Here is a 25,457-nt window from a genome sequence, read left to right on the forward strand (position 1 = left end):
GCATCCATTCTGTGGTGATTTCCTTTTATTATTGGGCATCCATTCTGTGGTGATTTCTTTTTAATTAATTAGCATAATATATTTGTATTTGGATACTCATTCTTCATTGACACCCATTTTACGGTTAATTACTTATATCCATATGACATGCCTTAATAATTATGCATAATTAATCAATTAGCCTTCTGTATTTGGTAATACTCATTCTTTATTAACACCCATTTTACAGTTAATTACTTATATCCATATGACATGCCTTAATAATTATGTAATTATGCATAATTAATCAATTAACATCATGTATTTTGTAATACTCATTCTTCATTGACATCCATTTTACAGTCTTTGTTAATTACTTTATCCATATGCATACTCCGTTAATAATTACTGCTATCCATATATTATCAATGTTAATAATTATGCATAATATAATTAATATTTGGCAACAACCATTTTTCATTTGGCCTATTAATTAATTAGCAACTTGTATGTGACATTTTCACTCACTCATTCTAATTATTTGCATGATGTATTAATTAATCAGTATGCATATGTGGCTATAATTATTTGATATTCATTTTGGTGTGATTATTTATTTGCAATATTATTTATTTGCATATTGGGCCAAACCTTATTATTTGATATCCATTTGGCCCTCGTTTAATTATGCATTAATCAATTATTTTGCATCCTGCATTAATCAATTATTTTGCATCATTTTGAATTAATTAATTATGTTGCATGTGTTGTATTAATTAATTATCTTGCATCCTCCATTAATATCTTTTACATTTTGCATATATTATCAATGTATTTATTTTATCTCAGCATATTACACCTAAGTATTTTTCAAATTTCATAATGTTTTGCCATTGTTATTATTCTTTTTTTAATTTAAATATAATAATGTAAATTGGAGAAAAAATATTGTTTTTTATGGATTTTATAATTTAAAATTCATAAATACATGAAATTTTTCCGTTTGAAATTTAATTAATAGATTATTTTTTTAATTAACACATTTCATATTTTAAATGAGACTGAGTAGTATTTTCTATGAATTTATTAATTCTAGATATATGAAATTTTTCATTAAACACCTATGATAGAGATTAAAATATCAAGTTTTGGTATCTTAATATTCTTAAGGTGAATAAAAATCTTTTAAAACAAAAGTAAACTTCATTTTTCTAATGGCAAACTTAATTTTTCTAGTGGCTCCTATGCCACCCATAATCATCAATTCATGCTTAGGTTTTACTTTCTTCGATATGAATTGATAAACATGGGACATTTAAACAAAACCTAAATAAAAACTTTGTTTTGTGAACCTCTATAATTTAATTTAAAAGATAAAATTGGGTAACCATTTTTTGGGTGTTGTAGGGTGCTAACACCTTCCCTACACACAACTGACTCCCGAACTTAAATCTCTGAATGTACGCAGACCATTTTTTTTTTTTTTTTTTGGGTGACCAATCACACCTTAATATGATTGGTGGCGACTCCAAAACTATTTATTAAAATTAAATAAACGGGGAGGTCGGCCGCTCCGCGTAGCGATCACGTCGCGACAGCTTGGCGACTCCACTGGGGACATTGCAATGTGTAAGAGAGTCAAGCCAGTACATTCTTATCTTTTATTCTTATTATATTATAATATGTTGGTTCACTTAATTATTTGTTTTTTTATTGATTCATATGTAATATTCTGTACTATGTTATTGGTACATTTTTTTTATGCCAACATGCATTTACACACACTCACAAGCCCTCTACCCGGGCTACAACCTTATAGGACTAGAATTGAGGATGGAGTAGTGTTGACCTTCGAAGGGTTTCGACTCCCGTGTAGGCACATGAAAAATCCTCGCTCAGATTAATTCTTTTGTTATTTCTTAAATAACATTAGAATAAGTTTGAAGACCTTTTAATTTCTAAGAGTTTAGATGATACCAACACCATGTCAGTTTCTTTTTGACATATTTTATCCAAAAGTCAAATATTCAAATTATTTTTATTTATTTATTTTAACAAAGTTTCACATTTTCCTAAAATTTTAAATAATACATATTTCATTTTTTAAAAAAAAGAATTTCAATAATAGTATTTTCTATATTATTATTATTTTGAGTTTGATATTTAAATTTTATTTATCTTAGTTCCCTAGAAATTGGTTCATTTGGCTTCATGCATACTTTAAAGAAAGTAATGTTTACATTGTAGAGGTACATGAAAATCTTTATATTTTCTAAAATTAACTAAATATTAAAAAACAATTAAGCTAAAGTACATAAAATTCTTATTTCTTTTCTTTTCATGTTTTTTCTTTCTTTTTTATTTTTGATTTTTGATTTTAAATTTTAAATTTTAAATTTTAAATTTTTCTTTCTCTTTCTTCCCTTGCTCTTTAGTCTTCAAAGTTTTCAAAATAATCAAAGTAAAACATAGCTCACCCTACTCCAATTCATCATCCTTACAATACGATGCATAAAAGTCGAATCATGGAAGAACAAGATAAAGACATGGATAAAATGAGACAAGATATTAATAGTCTTGGGGAACAAGTTTCAAAAATACTGGAATTGCTTTCAATAGGAAAAGGAAAAGTCGTCATAGAAACAACACAATCAAGCAATCCAGTTCAAGACACCAATGATCCCATTTATCCCCCAAGATTTATGTCACGCCACATGAACGTTACACAGTCTCAAACTGCTCGACACTATGTTGCTATGAATCCACTTTTTGATGTTCCACCTCCTGTCCCAGATATAGAACAATTGGAAGCTCAGGCTAAAATTCAAGACATAAGGCAAAATGAGAACACTTCGGCTAAGCAAAAACTAGATGTTTTGGAAGAAAGATTGCGAGCAATTGAAGGGACTGATGTTTATGGAAATATAGAAGCAACACAGTTGTGCTTAGTGCCAGACTTGATCATTCCAGCAAAGTTTAAAGTTCTCGAATTTGACAAATATGATGGATCATCGTGTCCAAGGAGTCATCTTATAAGGTATTGTAGAAAGATGACAATGCATATTGGTAATGATAAATTGTTGATCCATTGCTTTCAGGACAGTTTGACTGGTCCAGCTACTCGATGGTATATTCAATTAGATAATACACACATTCATGTTTGGAAGGATTTAGCTGATGCATTTCTAAAGCAATATAAACATAATATTGATATGGCTCCAGATCGTTTAGACTTGCAACGTATGAAGAAGAAGAATTCAGAAAACTTTAAAGAATATGCTCAACGATGGAGAGATATGGCCGCAGAGGTTCAACCACCATTAACAGACAAAGAAATGACGTCTATGTATATGAATACTTTGCGGGCTCCATTCTATGATCGAATGATTGGTAATGCTACAACCAATTTTTGTGACATTATTGTTATTGGTGAAAGAATTGAATATGCGATAAAGCACGGGAGATTAGCAGAGGCTTCAGCTGAGTATGAGGGATTAAAGAAAGGAACAACATCTAAGAAGAAAGAAGATGAGGTTCATGCATTTGGTTTTCCTAATTTAGGGAACCACAAATCGTTTTTTTAGCCAAAGGAAACATGACCAAAATTTTTCTTCATATATAAGCAATGTTTCTCATGTCCCTCATAACAACTATGTACCAACTCACTCTTTCTCTAGAGCCCAAAAGCCTATTAATTCAAACTCTTCTCAACCATTTGTACAAGGTCAAAGTAGCGAGACCAACTCAGATACATGACAATTTGATCCAATTTCCATGACATATACAGAACTTTTACCTCATCTAATTCAAAATCGACAGTTAGCTCCTATCCCAATGAATCCTATACAATCTCCTTATCCAAAATGATATGATTCAAATGCTCGATGTGATTATTATGCCGAAGGAGCAGGACACTCAATTGAAAATTGTTTGGCTTTAAAAAGGAATGTGCAATCTTTGATTAATGATGGATGGTTAAGCTTCAAAAAAGTTGGTGAGAAGCCGGATGTCAACAACAATCCACTGCCTAATCATGAAAATCCAAAAGTGAACATTGTAGATTGCTTTGTTTCAAAAGTGCAAAAATGAAGGAGAAACAGTTTATGCATGTCCACCTGATTTCGAGCTTAATACTTGGGATGTTGTAGATATACCTACATTTTCAAAAGAATTTCAAGAGTAATGATTAAGCTTTTATTTGTCAAATTCCTTTTATTTTATAGTGGCTCTACACAAGGCCACAATGTTTTATTTGCTTTACAATATGAATGTACTGTTTTATTTGTTATTTAATGAAATCTTCGCATTTTCCTTTCGTTCTTTCCAACTTCTTCTCTCTGCTTTCTTTCTTGCATCTTGCAAATTAAACACAAAAGTCCAAACTTTTTCATAGACAACATTCATAAGAACGAAGATGTTAGTAATTCCAATTCTACCCTTGATACCTTAATATACACTATGGAATCTGACAAAGAAAGTGACGATGAAGATGCCAGAGGAATATCCTCAGAACTGTTAAGAATGGTAGAGGAAGAAGATAAGGTCTTAGGTCCTCACCAAGAGCTAGTTGAAGTAATCAATTTGGGTTCTCAAGAAGAATTAAAAGATGCAAAAATTGGCACATCAATGACCAGTGAAACTCGAAAAAAATAATCAATTTGTTACGTGAGTACTCAGATATTTTTGCTTGGAGTTATAAGAATATGCTGAGGTTAAATACGGATATTGTAGTACATTTTGAAGACGGAATGCAACCTAGTAAGACAAAAGCTACGTAAAATGAAGCTTGATATATTGTTTAAAATAAAAGAGGAAGTACTTAAACAATTCGAAACAGTGTTCCTCACAGTCTCCAAATATCCTGAACGAGTGGCAAACATTGTTCCAGTATCCAAAAAAACAAACAAAAAGACAGAAAAGTGAGAATGTGTATGGACCATAGAGATTTAAATCGAGCTTGTCCAAAGACAACTTCCATTTACCTCATATCGACATGTTGGTGGATAACACTGCAGGATACTCAACTTTCTCCTTCATGGATGGTTTTTCAGAATATAATCAAATTAAAATGACTGAAGAAGATAAAAAAAAAAAACAACATTCATTACCTGTTGGAGAACATTCTGCTACAAAGTAATGCCTTTTGGTTCAAAAAATGCTGGGGCAAATATCAGTGAGCAATGGTTACACTTTTTCATGATATGATGCATAAGGAAATAGAGGTGTATGTTGATGATATGATTGCAAAATCCAAAGCAAATGAAGATCATACAACTATACTCCAAAAATTATTTAATTGGTTGAGAAAGTATCAATTGAAATTAAATCCATCCAAATGTACATTTGGGGCAACCTCGGGAAAACTGTTGGGATTCATTGTCGGTGAAGAAGGGATCAAAGTAGACCCAGATAAAGTGAATGCTATCATGGACATGCAATCCCCTGAAACAGAAAAAGAAGTTCGAGCTTTTCTTGGAAGACTGAATTACATATCCAGATTTATCTCGCATTTAACTTCAACCTGCGAACCAATCTTCAAGCTTTTACGTAAAAACAATCCAAGAAAATAGAATGAGGATTGTGAAGAAGCTTTCAACAAAATTAAGCAGTATTTGCAGAGCCCACCTGTATTATAATAAGCCATGGTATTTTGATATCAAGCAATACATAAATTGTAGAGAAATATGGAGCTTCAGAGAATGACAAGCGCACAATAAGAAGGTTGGCCATGAACTTTTTCTTAAGTGGTAAAGTTCTTTATAAAAGAAACCATGATATGGTACTCCTTCGATGTGTTGATGTGGAAGAAGCAAAACAAATTATGACAGAAATTCATGAAGGAATATGTGGAACACATGCGAACGGACATATTATGTCTAGACAAATACTTAGATCTGGTTATTATTGGACAACGATGGAATCAGACTGTATAAAATATGCAAGAGAATGTAAAAAGTGTCAAATTTATATGGATAAGATTCATGCAGCAGCATCTCCATTGCATGTCTTGTCAGCACCATGGTCGTTTTCTTTATGGGGAATGGATGTTATTGGACCCATTGATCCTAAAGCCTCAAATGATCAACATTTTATTCTTGTGGCGATTGATTACTTCACTAAATGATTAGAGGCAACATCTTACTGCAATGTTACAAAAGGAGTGGTGCTCAAGTTTATCAAAAAAGAGTTGATCTGTCGTTATGGTCTACCAGAGGGTATTATTACAGATAATACCAAGAACCTTAATAACAAAATGATGGACGAACTTTGTGAGAAATTCAAGATCAATCACAGAAATTCGACTCCATATCACCCCAAGATGAATGTGGCAGTTGAGGCAGCCAACAAAAATATTAAAAGAGTCATTGAGAAGATGACAACAACATACAAAGATTGACATGAAATTTTACCATTTACACTGCATGGATATCATACATCAGTTCATACTTCAACAGGGGCAACACCATTTTATTTGGTTTATGGTATAAAAGTTGTCCTACCTTTAGAACTTAAGATACCTTCATTGAGAGTTATCATGGAAGCTAAGTTAGATGAAGTTGAATGTCGTTATGAGCAGTTGAATTTCATTGAAAAAAAAATGTTTGGCAGCATTAAGTCACAGACAACTTTACCAAAGAAGACTAATGCGAGCATACAATAAAAATTGCACCCTCGAAGTTTTTGAGAAGGAGATTTGGCGTTAAAAATGATATTTTCATTTCAAAAGGATCATCGAGAAAAATGGACTCCTAATTATGAAGGTTCGTTTGTGGTGAAAAAAACTTTTCCAGGAGGAGCTTTGCTTTTAACCAATATGGATGGTGTTAAGCTAAAAAAAATCATGTGAATTCAGATTATGTTCGAAGATATTATGCGTGAGGCCTTTTCATAGAAAATTTCGTAGTGTTGAAAGAAGTCAAGGGTATTTCTAGGAAACTTACATTTAGTTCTTAGAATGTTATTTCATATGTATAAATTGTCCCTTACCTCATCTCTTTGTACTCCTATTCCAAGAATCGTTGTTATCTTTTCATTTCTTATCATATTTATCAAACACTTCTTTATTTGTCAATCCATTCTTTCAATCCTTTCTTTCATTTTTTTTTTTTTAAATATCATCAACTTATAGTAAACATCAATTTATTCATTAGTCTATTGTTCTATCTATTTGTTAATTAACAATGATTCAGTACAACTTATTGTATTTGCAAACCAAGTAAAAGCTATGATTTTCTCTTGTTAAGACTTAAGGAATTGTAGGTGTTTACAAGTCCAGACAAATTTCTCTATGATTGTGAGTTGCTGCAATTGGAAGTCTGAATCCTAAAGGATTCATGTTTTGTGAAGTCCAAGACGAAAACAACATTATGTCATTACAACATAGTACAGTTTTTCGCAGTTTGGATTCATTTGTTTGATACGAAGAGAGGCGAGTTTAACCTTTCCGTGACATTGGGATTACTCGACGTCGGAAAAAAGGTCCTTTCCCGACGTGTTCAAAGACGTCGGGGAAAGTCCATCTATATCTTCCCCTTCAACACAGAACCGATTGCAAAATGAAAGGAAGAGAAAATCGGCCGAGAGAGAGGGAGAGGAAGAGATTCGTTCTACTCGTTCGTCCGTCTTCGCCGTCACCATTGCCGTCGCCGGAAGTGTCCTTGTCCCCCTCTTTTTCCTCTGTTATTATTCCTCACTCACTCTCTCTCCTTCCCTCTACTTTCTCCATGTTTTCCTCTCCGAATCGTTCATCTCCGTTCGTTTTTCTATCCAATTTCATTCTCCAAAAACGATTAATCGCTTGGAAATAAACTAATTTATTAGCAACATTAACCATATATGACAAGGACGTAAATAATGGAAAATTTTAGTGGGTTTCTTTTCATATAAATAAAAAAATTAATAAAAAGTATATATTTAAAGCCTTCTGCGACACATTAGTTGTTCTCTTGTATATGTAATATTGAGGAAAATTGAATATGTTTGCGATGTAGGAACTTTGATAAAAGAATTGAAAATCCATAAAATTGTATGAAAAAATGGTTGAATGATAAATTGGTCTATGAATAGTATATATGAAATAATATATTGTATATTTGAAATGTTATGTTATCCATTTGTTAAATTGGTTTATGAATAACATATATGAAGTAATACATTGTATATTTTATGAATGAAAAATTATGCTGTCAATTTGTTAAACTAATTTATGAATAGTATATATAAAATATGTATTATGCAACAATATATATGTAATAATTAAAAAATTATTGATTCGTTACATAATTTATGTATGCAGTGATATATAATTTCAGTAAGAAAAAATTACATAACTAAAAATACAGCTGTGAATGTATTATTGAATATGTGCAGTTGTATATATGAAATAGAATACAAAACATAAATGTATCATTCAGTAGCATATGTGTAAAAAATTAAAAAAAATACAGAACAAATGTATAATTCGTGTTTGGAGTGGTATATCGAACATGATAGAAAAATGAACTGAAAAGTATAAAATTAAACAAAATAAGAGGAACATGACCAAAATATATATCGTCATTGTTGGAAGAAAAGACCGAATAAATTAAAGGATGAAGTCGTTGTCGGTGTGATGGAAGCACTCAGATTATTAATGTGGTATGAATAATATGAAGTCATTGCGATCGAAAAAAAAAGACAGAAAAAATTGAAGGATGAAATGTTGCTGGCGACAGATAGAAGCACTGAAATTATTAACGTAGTGTGGATAATATGATATGTGGTTATACTTAATTATTGAATTATTGAATTTTGTTTTATATTAATTAAAAAACATTTCTAATTTATTTTCATAATATTTCTAATTTATTTTGATAATAAAATTATACATTAATTAAATGCATGAATAAAGAAGTTATCATTTTATAATAAATTGCATATAAGCTGAATAATGAAATAATTTAAATTTAATTTCAAAAATCATATATAATTAATAATAATAAGATTATAATTATAAAAAAAATATACAAAATTTTAATTGACATTTGTGAAATTTTATAATCAATTTAACTCTTTTATCTAAATCTTTCTATTCTAGTATGGTATAACATAATAGTTAAAACTCCAAATAAAAAAAACCAAATCTGTATTAACGAGAAGCCCAACCCAAATAATTGGTTTATGAAACGATGTCGTACGCACTAATGATCACGTGGGGCATTGTAAACCTCACAAAGACTTTCATGGGTCCCGCTCTCCATCTTCCCCATCTCTCCTCTCTCTCTCTCTCTGTCTCTCTTCCTCTCTTTTCACTCTCTCTCTTACTTTGCTCTCGTTCAGACAACTCCCCTCCTCAGAGACGTCCATGGACGACGGATCAACCGGAGCCTTAGTTCCGGCGGTGAAGACGGAGCCGGTGTCTTCATCCATTTCAGCTCCGTCAATTCCTGATTGCTCACTTGCCGAGCTCGGCACCGTCTTCGAGGCTTCAGCTCAGCTGGACAAGGACTTCCTCTGCCCAATTTGCATGCAGATCATTAGGGATGCGTTCCTCACTGCCTGCGGTCACAGTTTCTGTTACATGTGTATCATCACTCATCTTCGCAACAAGAGTGATTGCCCTTGCTGTGCTCAACATCTCACCTCTGACCAGCTGTTTCCTAACTTTTTGCTTGATAAGGTTTGTTTTCTGTAATTCACCTGTTATTTCGCGTTTTTATCCGCCGTTTGTTGCGATTTATGGCTTTACACTGTTTTCTCTATTACTTACTTTCGGTCTTCAGGAAATTTTGAAACTATTTCTGATATAGGAAAATTTTCGATCACTTTGTTTATATTCTGCTGTTTATGTGCCTTGCTTTGTGTGTGCTTATAGCTTATACAGTCATTTACTGGATGATGAATAAGATTACTAGCGTTGTCGACCTCATCTCTTTTGGTAATTTGTCTTGTTTCCTGAATGGTTCGTCAATTAACGATTTATGGCATTACTAAGTCACTTAAACCTATATTTTGTTCTTAGAGTAGCTGAGCTTAAGATTATAGTTAAATATAGTGATGTCTGGGTTATCAATTGTGTTTTATTGGCGTAGAAATTCTTTTTGGTCTATTTATAGAATTAAACGCTGGAAGTGACAATGTGGTGATATTGGTGTTAAATGCGAAGCTCCCGTGTATGGATTTATCTAAGTATGATCATTGACCATAACTATGTAGTGAACTTGCCATCACTAATGCTGATTGCTAATGAAAGTTAGTGAAAAATGATTGATTTCTAATTTTCAATTTTCTGGTTATGAGTTGAACATTGTGTTGGTACGGTATAATTCCATGTAGCAATATCATCGTCCTATACAGAGAAATCCTGTCATTTATACTGTTCGTTTGTTGGCGTGCAAGTTTTCTCTATTGATATTTTTTTATTAATTTCATTGATGATGCAGTTTAAGCATCAAATGTTATAGTATTTGTAGTAAACACAAATGTTATTTTGTGAAGCATGTCTATAACTGACAATCTCATTCTACTAATTTTTTAGGCTAAATTACAATTGAGATCTGTGCAGTCATTTTCTTTTGATTCTTCATATTGATATGGTTTTTACTTCCATAATCAAAATGATATTCTTTTATAATTAATAATAATAGAATATCAATTTACCAGATAAATTTGCTTAATTCTTTATTTTTTTGTTTTTGTTTTTTTACTATAACTGAAAGTTAGTTCAAGTATCTAATGTACACGTTAGTGAACAGATGCGAACGTCTTTGTTTTGAAATGATTTATTTGGAAATGCAGCTTATCATGATACGGTTTCTCTGTACCACATTGTAGCTACTGAAGAAGACATCTGCACATCAAATAGCAAAAACTGCAACCCCCATTGAACTTTTTCGTCATGCTTTACAAGAGGTTAGTTTTCAAGGCCCACTACATCTGATTTGTATTTACAAAGTTTCTAAATTGGAAGTACTGTTTAATATCTTACTCAATTTACTCCTTTGTGTGCCTATGAACAGTTCCTGAACCGTTTGGTTTCTCTGATAGGGATTGTATTTAGGTTTATATACTTCATGGCTCATGCATTTCAAATTATTCATCATGAAGCAACGATAAACATTACAGGATTCTCATTTTCTCGTAGGGTTGTAATGTGTCAATTAAGGAGTTGGATTCCCTCTTGGCAATGCTTTCTGAGAAGAAGAGAAAGATGGAACAAGAAGAATCGGTTAGAAATATGAAAATTTTAACAGATTTCTTGCATTGCCTGAGGAAGCAAAAAGTTAGCGAGCTCAATGAGGTATCTTTTTCCACACTAGTGCTGTAATATCTAATGTAGTTTGTTGACTGCTGTTTATAGTTTACTACTGCATTTCACATCACTTGATCGTTTTCTGTTTGGGAAATTTTAAACTTCAGCAGGTATTAATGTACTTGTCTTTTTATCAATTGATCAAATAAATGTCATAAGTTGTAGTTGTGGTGTTATTATGGTATGCTTCCAGTCCATACTTATGTGTGAGATGCTAAAAGGTAATTTTGGGTTAGAGTTAGAAGAGAGACAATTCAATTCTAGAGCTGACTGGCTGGAGGGCATGGGGTAAGTATTGAAAGCAATAAACACGAAACCAAGGCTTACGTGGAAACCCGAGAATCGGGAGAAAAACCACGATGTTTTTAGTTTTATTATTTTCCTGATAATTACAATGGTACAAATGAGAGAACTTAAATAAGATGTAAAGAGCAAAGAAGAAAAGGAAAATAAATATTTATGGTAAGTTTCCATAAATATTTTTTCCATAGATACAAATTCTAACACTCCCCCTCAAGTTGGGACGTAAATATCAATGAGGCCCAACTTGCTAACGCAAAAATCAAAGTTTGGCCTTAGAAGCCCTTTGGTGAGAACATCAGCAACCTGTTGGCTAGAGGGGATGTACGATATGCCTATGCTCCCACTGTCAAGTCTTTCTTTGATGAAATGCCGATCAATCTCAATATGTTTAGTTCTATCATGTTGAATTGGGTTGTTAGCAATACTAATAGCGGCTTTATTATAAAAAAAGAGCTTTAATGGCGTCTCGCATTCCTGATGAAGATCATATAGGACTTTCTAGAGTCAAATTTCCTCACATATTCCCAAACTCATAGCTCTGTATTCGGCCTCAGCAGTGCTCCTGGCCACAACACTTTGCTTCTTACTCCTCCAAGTAACAAGATTGCCCCAAACAAAGGTACAATAACCGGAGGTAGACTTTCTGTCAACAACAGATCCTGCCCAATCCGAGTCAGTATATGTCATAATGGTCTTTCTGCTTGTTTTTCTAAACATCAGCCCTTTACCAGGTGTTTTCAAGTATCTCATAATTCTATTGACAGCTTCCATGTGTTTCTCATAAGGAGCTTGCATAAACTGGCTGACAACACTCACAACAAAGGAAATATTAGGATGGGTATGAGATAAGTAAATCAATTTACCCACAAGGCGCTGATATTGTTCTTTATCAACTAGAACTTGATTATCAGAGTTTCCAAGTTTACAATTGAACTCAATAGGAGTATCAACAGGACGACATCCCAACATATCTGTCTCGGTTAGCAAATCAAGGGTGTAATTTCTTTGAGACCCGGAGATACCTTCTTTAGATCTGGCCAGCTCCATTCCAAGGAAATATTTCAGATTTTCCAGATCCTTGATTTCAAATTCATCACCCATTCTCTGCTTTAGTTGACTGATTTATGCCTGATCATCTCCAGTTAAAACAATGTCATCCACATAAACTATTAGAACAACAATCTTCCCTGTCATGGAAACTTTTGTAAATAAAGTATGATCATAGTGCCCCTGACTGTATCCTTGGGATTTGACAAAGGTAGTGAATCTGCCAAACCATGCTCTGGAAGACTGTTTCAGACCATATAGGGATTTTTGGAGTTTACACACCTGCTGACCAAATTGCGCTTCAAATCCAGGTGGGGGGCTCATGTAGACCTCCTCCGCAAGGTCTCCATTCAAAAAGGCATTCTTAACATCCAGCTGGTAGAGAGGCCAATCTTTGTTCACAGCAACAGATAGCAGGACTCTAACAGTATTCAACGTAGCAATTGGAGAAAAAGTTTTTGAGTAGTCAATTCCATAGGTTTGAGTAAACCCCTTTGCAACTAACCTTGCTTTGTGTCTGTCAAGAGTACCATCTGTTTTGTATTTCAGAGAGAACACTCATTTGCATCCCACAATTTTGTGTCCCTTGGGGAGAGCACAAATTTTCCAAGTTCTATTCTGTTCAAGAGCCTTCATTTCTTCCATGACTGCATTCTTCCATTCAGGACACTCTAAAGCAATGTAGATGTTTTTTGGTATTATGGTAGAGTCAAGACTTGCTGTAAAAACTCTGAACTGTGGAGAGAGATTATCATAGGAAACATAGTTGCAAATTGGATGTTTAGTACACGATCGGGTACCTTTTCTCAGAGCAATGAGAATGTCAAGAGAGGGACCATACTCATCAATTTTCCATGTATGACCCTGTTTAGCTTCATTATTATCAGTTTTTGTCTCAATCTCATCACCACTATTATTTTCTTCCACATTTTCAAGAACAGCAACATCAAATCTGTCATTCTCACTTATCATATTATTAGTATAAGGGTCAGTAGAGTTTTCCATACCTTGATGTCGAGGAGGTTCAGAGTCTTGGACTGGAGCCGGCGGCTGACTAGTGGGGGACTTGACTTCCTTTCTGAGATTCCTCCAATAATACGTTTTCCAAGGAACTTGGTTTGTGGGTAGGACTATGGAATGAGGATTGATGTCAGACACAATATTAGGAGTAGGTTCGATAAATTCAAAGGCGTTGTTAGACTCTTCACTCACACTCTCCCCCTGAAGATGGCTAATGGGAAAGTAAGGTCGGTCCTCACAGAAAGTAATATCCATAGTGACAAAGTATTTCCTGGATGGCGGGTGAAAACATTTATAACCACGCTGGTGAAAGGGATACCCAACAAACACACATGCCTAAGCCCGAGGGATAAATTTGGTCTGATTAGGGCCAAAATTATGGACATAAGCGGTACACCCAAACACACGAAGAGGAACCTCAAAAACAAGACGAGTAGAGGGGTAGGACTCCTTAAGGCAATCTAAGGGAGTCTGAAGGTGGAGAATACGAGAAGACATTCTATTGATTAAATGAGCTGCTGTAAGAATAGCATCTCCCCACAAGTATGAAGGAAGGGACGTGGATAGCATAAGGGAACGGGCTACTTCCAGAAGGTGATGATTTTTTCGCTCGGCCACTCCATTTTGTTGAGGAGTGTAGGCACACGAGTTTTTGTGAACAATCTCCTTAGAGGCTAGAAATTCACTAAGGCTATGGTTTTGGAATTCCCGACCATTATCACTCCGAAGAATAACAATTTTTTTATGGAATTGGGTTTCAATGGTGTGATAGAAGTTTTGAAAAATAGAAGAAACCTTCGATTTATCGATGATAAGGTAGACTCAGGTAAGACGGGTATGATCATCAATGAAAGTTACAAACCACCATTTCCCAGATGAGATGGTGACCTTGGAGGGACCACAAACATCACTATGGATAAGGGTAAACGGTTGTGTGGGTTTATATGGTTGTGAAGAAAAAGAAACCCTATGTTGTTTTGCCCGAATGCACACATCACAAAATAACGAGTAGACGTCGATTTTAGGAAAAAGATGGGGAAACAAATATTTCATATAAGTAAAGTTCGGGTGACTCAACCGAAAATGCCATAACATAAAGTCATGTTCAAAAGTGCTAAAATAGGAAGATAGTAAACCAGTCCTAGAGATACTACTACCGGAGGTATCATCATCAAGGATGTAAAGTCCCCTGCTATGCCGGGCAGTGCCAATCGTCCTCCCCGAGCTCAAGTTCTGAAAACAGACAGAATCAGGTAAGAAAGTAGCTTTACAATGCAGCTCACAGGTGATCTTACTGATAGATAACAAATTGTAAGAAAGCTTAGGCACGTGCAAAACATTTTGAAGAGAGAAATCGTCAAAGAGAACTATTTGTCCTTTGCCAGCAATCGGGGCTAAAGAACCATCTGCTATCTTGATTTTCTCATTACCGACACAGGGTTTATAAGAGACAAAGTACTCCGAAGAACCTGTCATGTGATCTGTGGCCCCCGAGTCTAAAATCCAGGGATTCTTCCCATCAACACTAATAAGACCAAGGGACTTAGGCATACCTGACTGAGCAATGGCGCCTTGGGTAGGAGGGCTGGTCTGGCTAGTAGTAGGGCTAGTTGACTGATAGGTATTGGCAATCTCCCTAACATCGGTATGCCCTAAGTGCTTGTTGGAGGAGCGTTTGTTACCTCTTGGGGTTCGACCGTGGAGTTTCCAACACTTATCCTTGGTGTGCCATTGTTTCTTGCAGTGCTCACAAACGAGGATTGCTTTTCCACTATCCTTCTCATTACCATAGGTCGAGAATCGAGCACTATGGGAAGCAGAGTTAGTTATATAATTCGAAGGTACATTAGGGAGCGAAGTTATCGGGTTCTTTGAATACATCGGTAGATCGATCGATTTAGAGGATGCACCAACTTCAAAAACAACTCTGTTGTAGATTTGGTTAATCGTCGAACCACAAACATATGGTTGCCCAAGACTGGAGGGTGCCAATGACTCGTTCACTTCAATTTCCGATCTGTTATGGGGTTGATCAGCCTCATTCCCACCGAAGAAAGGTTGTCGCAAAGGGTCGACGGACAGATTTACATTGCTGTACAAATTTGACAGTTTTGTAGGTTGCTGTCCGGCGGCAATAGGCAGCGCATGCAGCTGCAGATGACCGGAAGGGTGAAATGGTTGGATAGGTGACGACGCGTAGAAGCGGATGGGATGGGCGGTGAGATAAATAGACGGAAGCGGCGTGTGCGGTGGTTTTTGGCCGGAATATTGCCCGGACGGCTGCAAGGGTTGGCCCACTGTGTAGATCAGCATCTTCTGAATCTGGTGGAGTACTTTTTCCATGGTGGTGCCAATGGCGGTGACGGAGTGCCCAGACGGCGGCGAGGGTTGACTCACTGTGTAGATCGGCGCCTTCTAAATCTGGTGGAGTAGTTTTTCCATGGTGTCCACGGTGGCGGCGGTGTTAACATTTGTTTTGGTCAGGGTGTTTCCTAAATTTTTTTCTAGGGGTTCGGGAGAAAAACCACAATGTTTTTAGTTTTATTATTTTCCTGATAATTAAAATGGTACAAATGAGAGAACTTAAATAGGATGTAGATAGCACAGAAGAAAAGGAAAAGAAATATTTATGGTAAGTTTTCCATAGATACAAATTCTAACAGTAAGCAATCATCTTGAAGAGTTTCAGTGAATGGTTTGGATACCTTTGTACTGATAACCTCTACTTAAAAGAACTTTCTGTTTGATTTTGGTTTGTTCGGCTCTGTATCTATATGATCATTTGTCTAATTTATTTTCTCTATTACTATATTGACAGGTGCAAATTGATCTCCAGTTTATTAAGGAGGACATAAGTGCAGTGGAGAGACATCGGATGGAGCTGTCTCGTGCAAGGGATAGGTACTCCATGAAGCTACGCAAGGCTGGAGATGATATGAAAGCGAGAGAACCTTGGTTAACATTAATGGATAAGAGAAATGATGGGCCTACCTCAACTTCTTTGAACACCTGGGGTGTTGTGTCTGCCGGGAATTTTCAAAACAAGAAAGCAGATTCAAGGAGTCAAGTCAGCACTTATGGACTCTACAAAAAGGATTCATTAAGTGGGGCAGAACCACAAGTGAATCATACTGGTCTATCCGTTGCAAGGAAAAAACGTGTCCATGCTCAGGTTTAGTTTGACAATTTTTCATTTTTTCAATATACACTTCTTTCATCAGTTCTTTTTTCAATATATACTTCTGAGTCCATCCATTCTCACCACAGTTTTTTCTACTTTCAACATTCAATGTTAGTGGTTAGATTAAACAGGACCTTCCTTTTCTTTAATGGATTCCCAATAAGCATGACAGTGAGAAAGTCCCCAATACCACGTGGAAAGGCAGTATGCCAACTAACAGACAAGATGAAGAGGTGGCTGTGGGATTTTTCATCTATTTTGCATAGGGTACTGCAGCTAGCAAATATATTTACCCGTGGGTATCTTCTCTGTAGCATGTCATAAATTTTAAAGCGGGAGAGAGTCGAGAGACCAAGTTCCCAAAGGAAAGTTGTTACCTCCCTTGGATAGTTCCCCTTTCAAATGTAGTGGTGTAGGTCCTTTTGCCTTTAGTTGATGATAGAAATAGAGATTCTTTGAATAGAAAAATCTGATTCCTTAATTTCCAAGCCTAATTGTCACAAGACTCGTTAATTATAATATTGGCAAGGGCATAAGATAGCCTGATTCTCTTCAAATTGCCCTTTACAATGGCCGATGAGACGGAAAACCCTTTACTGAGTTTAAGGAAAGTATCTTGTTGTTTTGCAAAATTGTTTCTTCCCAGTTCCCCTACTATTGAACCAGCCCAAAGCAATGTTGGAACAAGGAGTTGGGCTCAAAATGACTCTGGAGTGTTCTTAGGGGACTTGTTCTCTTTAGCACTGCTCCAATAACAGCTAACTGCTAGTAATTGTGGTATTTCTCCTGGGGGTTATACAATAATTCACTCTATTGAGGCCCCAAACTCAAAAACGTTTTTGGAGTTCTATAAGAATCCAAAATTTAGTAATTCCTTATCCTATTTCAGGACAGTAGATGTGAGAACGGTGAGGCTTCGGAGGACCTTGGCTGTATGGATAAGTGGGCTTGATATGTCGATAATTTCCTTTGGTTTGTAATGATAGTTGTCACTTTCCATTCTCTTTAACATTAAGTTATTTCGCTTCTTTCCTAAAAAAAAAGAAGAACAAAAGAACAAAAATCAAGAGAGAGAGAGATAAAACCTGTTTCTTGGGCTCTGGTCCATGACTTGTGAAATTTTTTTCACAACAGCTAAATCTCTGTCAGGATTATGGTTTAAGTAGATGGTACAACAATGACTTAATTGCTCATGAAAACCAGAAGACCAAGTGTTTTTCCTCCGGTGGAATTGATTTCAATTCATAGCAGCCTTTATGGTTTCATTATACCAATTTTAGTATGTGCCTCCCACCTTTTTCTCCCTCTTTGATTGATGATTGGTAGTATATAATGGTGGGGTCTTTTGGTTTTGTCAGATTTTTGGATCGCGTGGCTCTATTGTTTGGACTCTTTTGTATCAGTTCCATCTAAACTTTTCTTTTAATGGAGTTGCCTTTTGTCTCCACTTCTATTTTCTTTGTTTCCCTCCTCTCTTTTTGTAATTTTGTTCTCCTAATTCTAGTTTCCTCTGTGGCTTCAGTTCAATGACCTACAAGAATGTTATCTGCAAAAGCGACGTCAGCTGCCAAACCAACTGCTTGATCAACAGGAAAAGGATAAAAATGTTATGCACAGAGAAGGATATAATCCAGGCCTTTCAGATTTTCAATCAGTATTGACTACCTTCACACGATACAGGTACAGTTGAAAAATTTTATTTTGTAAGAGAGCTAGATGTATTTGGTGCAATAACTATGGTGGAAATTTTGGATATGACAAGCATATTGAAACTTCTTTCTGTTGAATGAATAGTCGCTTGAGAGTCATTGCTGAACTTAGACATGGGGACTTATTTCACAACACCAACATAGTATCAAGGTAAGGCTCTGCCGTCAAGAATGTCAGAAATTTAATTTGATTGGTTAAGGCAAGTTGAAACTGGTACTTCAATATTTGCTTTTATTATATTGCTAAAATTATTCAGTAGCATTATTGCTGTCCAATATCATGTTCCTCGAGTTTCTGCAGGTTGATTGTTTGGTTTGTTCATATTTCAGCATTGAATTTGACCGAGATGATGAGTTATTTGCTACTGCTGGTGTTTCTCGATGCATAAAAGTCTTTGACTTCTCTTCGGTAATGTCTTTGTTTAGATGCCTTTACTTATTGTTTTTGTTCTGTGATATTTCTCTTTATCATTTTCTGTATAGAGTGAATATGTCAAATCCCTAGCTGTTAGCCATTAGCACGTGCGCTATGATTGATTTGATAAAAGTGCTGCCTTAGTATAATTGTCTTTTCCACATATCGATCTTTGACATAATTTCTATGGAACTTGTATGGGCAATGATTTAATGAACGGGGCTTTTGGTGTTCATAGCCTGCTTGTCAGAGAGTTTCTCAGTGTACTATCATTGGCATAATCTGGTCATTTTTTGGTACTGACAATGATGAAAGGTCTATTTATGAAGCTATGCAACTGCTCTTTGACTTCACGCTGTTATTTTATAGGTTGTTAATGAACCTCCTGATGCCCACTGTCCTATAGTGGAAATGTCAACACGTGCAAAATTAAGTTGCTTGAGTTGGGACAAACAATCAAAAAACATAATAGCTAGCAGCGACTATGAGGGTATAGTAACAGTTTGGGATGTAAATAGAGGGCAGGTAAGTCATAACCCTGTGGGTTTTAAATTTTACAATCACTACTTTTGGAAATTGTTTTAAATGACAAAATTGCTGAAAATATTTACAAATATAACAAAATTTTACTTTCTACCAATGATAGACCTAGATGGGCATATATCATTCATGGTCTACCAATGATAGAAAGTATAATTTTGCTGCATGATGTTTTCAGCATTTTTGTTTTATATGAAAACAACCCTTTCTAATATCGATTTGGAGTTTATGATAGAATAGCTTGCTTGTCAAACATCGTGTCTCAGAGTGTGATGGAGTACGAAGAGCATGAAAAGCGTGCTTGGAGTGTTGATTTTTCTCGTACAGAACCGTCAAGGCTGGTGTCTGGTAGTGATGATTGCAAGGTAATTAATTGATTTATTTTAGAAAACTATTTGTTTACAATTGTATGTATAGTGGCTTTTTAGTTTTTTAGGTTAACATACCGTTTTGGTCCTTGAACTTCAACTTTCATGTTTGTTCTATTATGGTCTTTGTTCTTTCAATTGTTCAGTTTTGGTCCTTGTACTTTAAAGCTTAAAAGTAGTTCTGGATATTGGGTTATTATTAATAGCTGGATGATTTGGCCAAAGAAAATAATAAACAAATGCCATCTCAGCGTGTTGGGTTAAAAACCAATGCATCGGGTTGGCCAAAATATCAAAGGAAAATGGGTTTTATAAGAACGAGAAAAATATCAGTTAGATTGAATCTTGGTAAGAGACCTCAATTGGGGAGGAGAGTCTAACTCCAGAGCAAATCTCGGCTTCATCAACGAATTTCTGGAGTTTCTTTTTTCTTGCTCGACAATGACTTCGCAGTGGCCAAAGCAACTCAAACGAGGTGCAGCTGCCATTTTGTGAGTGAAGGAAGGTACAGAGAGAATGCCTAACGAAATTTTGGAGGAGCATTTCAGTGGTGAAGGCATTGCACAAACGAATCATGGATCATCATCTTCTTCTTAGAAATTTTATTGAATATTTTGAATTCTTGTTTAGATTGAGAGGTTATTGGAGAGGAGTTTGATGAAACTCAGGGAAAGAGAATAGGATTTACAAGGAATTCCTTCCTTATCCTTGAATCAATTGGCAATTTCAGTCACTAATTTCTTCCAGTTGTTCTTTTGAAGCCCTCCGTTCTTCCCTCAACCCAATTTCAGTCACTAATTACTCATCCCCTATTTGATCCCATCTACTTGGACGACCTACCTCCTGAAACCCCTGTTTTAAAGACGATCAAAATGAACACCATCATTTTCTTACCCATGCGCATGCATCTCAGAAAAACCTTATTATTAAGCCAATCTTTATAGTGTCTCCTTTGCCTTTACCATTAGTGCTAAAAGAAGACCCACATGACACATTTCTGTTCTACTCATCACTCTGAACTTAACATGGTTCGTAATGTTAGCCATAAGCCATAAGCCATAGCCACAGCTTTCCTTGGCTGTCTTGGTTTTTAGCCGGTGCACACTTGGTTTCACCTTCACAAAGGTCACCGGATGCTCTATTTTGAATGGCCTCTGTGCTCCCTTGGAACCGATCCTATATGGCATATTAATTCTTTTTCTTTGCCAACCCTACTCATTGTTAATAATAATTTAATAGCTGGGGTCATTTTTAAGCTTTATTAAAAGTGCAAGGACTAAAATTGAACAATTGAAAGTTGAGGGACTAAATAGAACAAAACTCAAAGTACAGAAATCTAAATGGTATTTAACCTTCTATTGTTATTTTTTTAAAGGACAACCCACCTGACCCTCCAAGTTGTAGTTTGTAGATCATGAGATTATTCTCGATGTACCCTTAGTGTAGCATAATTATTCTCTAGCATCTTATTCATGTTGCTTCCGTTTCCTTGCAAGAACATTGGGATTAGAGGTTGCTGAAAAGTTTGTGTGTTCCTCATTTATCAGCATCTTAACGCATTTATTTATAAAACATATGTTTCAATTTTATTTTAATGAAAAATAAATTCTATTCTTTCAATTTCATCATTATTCATTTTTAAAAGGATAAAACTGCCCTTAAATCGTCCCCCTGTGAAAATAAATGTTTATAGTTATCAATGTTTAAATCAATTAACAATCTTTTGCATAAGAACTATTGCAAACCAAGGGTACAAATTACAGAAGGGATAGTTGCAAATTTAGCAATTAAATTCAAATTAATTAAGTATATAGCACAGTTTTAAAAAATTTGCAAATATAGCAAAATTTGTCAAATTCTATCAATGATATAAGTCTATCACCGATAGATCATGTTGCAAATATTGGTCTATCACTGATATACCATATGAAGTCTAGTGATAGTTTTGCTACATTTGCAATTTTTTTAAAATGTTGCTGTATCTTTAATTATTATTGTTAAAATAGTCATCCATTGTAATTTCTCATTACGGAAAGCATTTAAATCATATGGACATAGTAGAAACTACATAAAGAATTAGATATTGTTAGATTTAGTGGGCTTGGCCCAAGGGAAGATTTGACCTAATATTCTTTCCTTCTTTTATTCCTCACTTTAGTCTATTTATTTCCTCCCTTGTATCATTTTGTTAATATAAGAAAATAACAGGAGAGATTGACTGTGGTTTTTCTCCATGAACTAGGGTTTCCACGTAAAACTTGTGTTTGTTTTTCATCTCTACTTTCCATAGATATCACAAGTGTATTTTTTTTCCACCAAAAGAAAAAAAAGAAGGAAAGAAAAAAGAGAAGGAAAGGAAAGGAAAGAGGGAAATATACGGATGCATGATGTGTGTAAAACATTCTGCTTTAGATATGAATAGAATACCCATTTTAATATTCTTAGGAGCATGTTTGTGAATTAATAACATAAAGTTTCCAGTTTGAAATGGTGTCTTGTGCCTGGCTTTATTAGTCACTTGCTTCAAATTTTCTACAAACTTTGTAGCAAATTAAGGATGTTTTCAGCCAATACCTAGCATTGGCATGTTCAGAATGTATCATCGAACCTTTCTTTTACTCAGTTAATTTACCTTTCTCAAACCTACAAATACGAACCTTTTCAAGAACTAATTTACCCAATCGGTCGACATTAGTTTTAGGATCAGGAGGATCTTGATAGGGGAATTGAGATGTTGATTCTTTCAAAACAAGGAAACTTGCCCTACGACAAAATACAGAACACACTTCCTCGAGAAGAAAACCACTTCCAAATGAAAAACTGACTACCCTCTCTTACTAACTTCCCACTGCACATTACCACATTTCACTCCTAACTAACTGTGGTCACCATCCTTTGCTATTGGACGGCTCCCCTCTCACACTAGCACATTCCTCCTTTTTACTCTTATGTTGATATTGGAATATAATAGGAGGTCTAACAGATTTCCAGAGTAACTGTATCAGGATTTAAATTAAATGTGAGATTTGGGCAGGAAGTAACTCAACTTGACAGCAATGTCCTAGTTGTGATGGTGGTGGCGGGTGGGACAGAAAAGAACTCTGATTTTTATTGGAATCTTATTATGGTTATGGGTGGACTTTCCTGACAACTTGCTGCATCTGCTTTCAACTTAACATGCAGGTCAAAGTTTGGTGCATGAAACAGGAGGCCAGTGTCCTTGATATCGACATGAAAGCCAATATATGTTGTGTCAAATTCAATCCTGGATCTGGCAATCACATAGCTGTATGAGCCTTCACTTTGTTTATCTGGAGTTATCTTTCTTCTGCATTTATCTGTTGAGTTTCCTATCCGAGCATCACACCTCATTTCTGCTTTGGAAGTTATCTACTTTTTTTGTCCGCCTTTGCTTATCATGCATCTTTTAATTCTATGATCAGATCACTCACCTCATGGTTGCAATTTAGATTGTAGGAGAAGACCTATTTTTAAATATTTGATGTTTTATATCATGTTTTTCTTACAGTTTCTTAGTGGTCGTCAAGTTTTCAACATGTAAATATTCAAGAAACTATTTGAAATACAAATTGCTGTTTAATCTATTATCATTTTTTCATTCTAGGATGTTCCTTGGATGGATCTTGTGTAAAATCCCGAATTGATGTAACATGAGAATTGCTCAACATATGTGAATAACATTTTAGAATTACTTCTGGGAATTCTCTATGGTATTTATCACTCTCTCGAGAAGAGATTAAAATATACTTAATTAATTGGATTTTGCTTTTTCATTAGCGCTATTCAGGACTCATCTAGCATCTTTTAGCGCCACTATTTGGTTTTCTAAATTAGTTATGATAAAGGAGAGTTGAGGCATGAAATCATTGGCTATTCTTCAGGTTGGTTCAGCAGATCATAATATTCATTATTATGATCTAAGAAACATCAGCCATCCACTTCACGTCTTCACCGGTCACAAAAAAGCTGTGTCATATGTAAAATTTCTATCGAACAGTGAGCTTGCTTCTGCATCTACTGACAGCACTTTACGATTATGGGATGTAAAGGAAAATCTGCCAGTGAGTATACAATTCATCCATCCCAACTTATAAAATTTTATCAAGGAATTATCTGAATTCTTTCCATTTTGTTTTTGACAGGTTCGGACCTTTAGAGGCCATACAAATGAGAAAAACTTTGTTGGTCTGACCGTGAACAACGAATACATTGCTTGTGGCAGCGAGACAAATGAAGTCTTTGTCTACCACAAGGTTATTTAGATTTGAAAAGCCTTGGTTTTCCATTCTTCATATTACAACTAACACAGAGTTTACCTGTCTCAGGAAATATCCCGACCACTGACGTGGCATAGGTTCGGTTCACCTGATGTAACTGATGTAGAGGATGATGTGGGATCTTATTTCATCAGTGCTGTTTGCTGGAAGAGTGACAGTCCTACTATCCTCACGGCTAACAGTCAGGGAACAATTAAGGTGCTGGTTCTTGCGGTTTAATAAGTTTATTTGACCATTTAGGAAGAGAAATTCTATAGAGATGCGTCTTTAGCTCAATTGTATGTAATGCTCACACAATAGTTCACATATTAGGGAAATACAACACAAATGGGTCTTTTTGAGTTAAGGCTATGTGTACCCATCAAAAACTTGGGTGGGTTATTTTAAACCTAGCCTCAAGTCACCATCTATTCCTCTCTCTATCCACATCCTATTCTCAATAGTCAATTATGTCCTTGAACCAATCATCGCTTTGGAAGCTATAAGCTAAGATTGTGTTCTATAAAATGGTTATGAATACGATGGACTGCTAAATAGAATGTCCCCCATACTTGTAACAAGCCTTGAAATAACATCTTCACTTGTGAATGAGTCTTAACATTGAATTGTCAAAAATGGGGTAGTTTTGGGAGAGCAAGCGTTTGGTGGCCTTGACCGTGAGACAGTAAGAGAAAGGACTTGACTAATGTATTATTCCAGTGTTTGATTTCAATCTCTTATTAGACCATTTCTCACTCTAAAATGTAGGAGTTTGTCTATTCTTTTTTTGTTCAGAATGTTCTTAATAATTGCCAATAAACCACAAATTTAGGTGACAGTTTCTTCTGCATTAGTCAACTATGCCCCCTCTTTGGGCTTGTAATCCTCCTAGAATTAGGCTTTTAAAAACAAAATTAGGAATTCAATGTTTGGATGATTCAGCAGAAGGGAGCAGAAAGATATTTGAAGCCTGCTTTTGACTAGAAGAAATAAAGGTTTATTGGATGACCCATTCCTATATCTTTTTGGCTATTTTGGTCTAAAGTTGAGGACCATAAATTTTGAATATCCCTATAGTACCAAAAACTATAGTTTGAAGGCGACCTTTATTATGATTTTATTTTTATTTTATTACCTTCATGCATGAATTGAGTACTGACTTCTGCTGGCTTTACTTGACCTATTGATTTCAATAATTGATGTTTGCTTTAACTTCCTTGACCAACTGCCAACTGCCTCCCTTTTAACATAACAATGCTAATTATGCTTTTGTCATCATTTTCCTCTTTCATCTCATTTTAAAACTTTTATTTTCCCTTAATCTTTTT

The 25,457-nt window shown here is 35.1% G+C and overlaps 1 protein-coding gene across 1 annotated transcript; it reads left to right on the forward strand.

Annotated features, from left to right (window-relative positions):
* The first annotated feature begins 9,246 nt into the window (after positions 1-9,246).
* On the forward strand, positions 9,247-24,908 carry LOC101210608 (E3 ubiquitin-protein ligase COP1). Its single transcript, XM_004143185.3, has 13 exons — positions 9,247-9,637; positions 10,792-10,869; positions 11,102-11,257; positions 16,458-16,811; positions 18,343-18,500; positions 18,615-18,680; positions 18,860-18,938; positions 19,314-19,469; positions 19,751-19,849; positions 23,036-23,140; positions 23,755-23,934; positions 24,016-24,126; positions 24,199-24,908. Exons 1-13 carry the CDS (start codon positions 9,323-9,325, stop codon positions 24,367-24,369), a joined length of 2,028 nt encoding a protein of 675 aa, XP_004143233.1. The 5' UTR covers positions 9,247-9,322; the 3' UTR covers positions 24,370-24,908.
* Positions 24,909-25,457: the final 549 nt, after the last annotated feature.

Source organism: Cucumis sativus, chromosome 6, assembly GCF_000004075.3.
Source record: "Cucumis sativus cultivar 9930 chromosome 6, Cucumber_9930_V3, whole genome shotgun sequence".
NCBI classification, from domain to species: domain Eukaryota; kingdom Viridiplantae; phylum Streptophyta; class Magnoliopsida; order Cucurbitales; family Cucurbitaceae; genus Cucumis; species Cucumis sativus.

Excerpts from the sequence above, each read along its gene's own strand:
- LOC101210608 (XM_004143185.3), top strand. The coding sequence starts at position 9,323 with ATGGACGACGGATCAACCGGAGCCTTAGTTCCGGCGGTGAAGACGGAG. Across the intron at positions 11,258-16,457 it reads AAGTTAGCGAGCTCAATGAG|GTGCAAATTGATCTCCAGTT; the intron begins GTATCTTTTTCC and ends CTATATTGACAG. Across the intron at positions 18,939-19,313 it reads AAGTCTTTGACTTCTCTTCG|GTTGTTAATGAACCTCCTGA; the intron begins GTAATGTCTTTG and ends GTTATTTTATAG.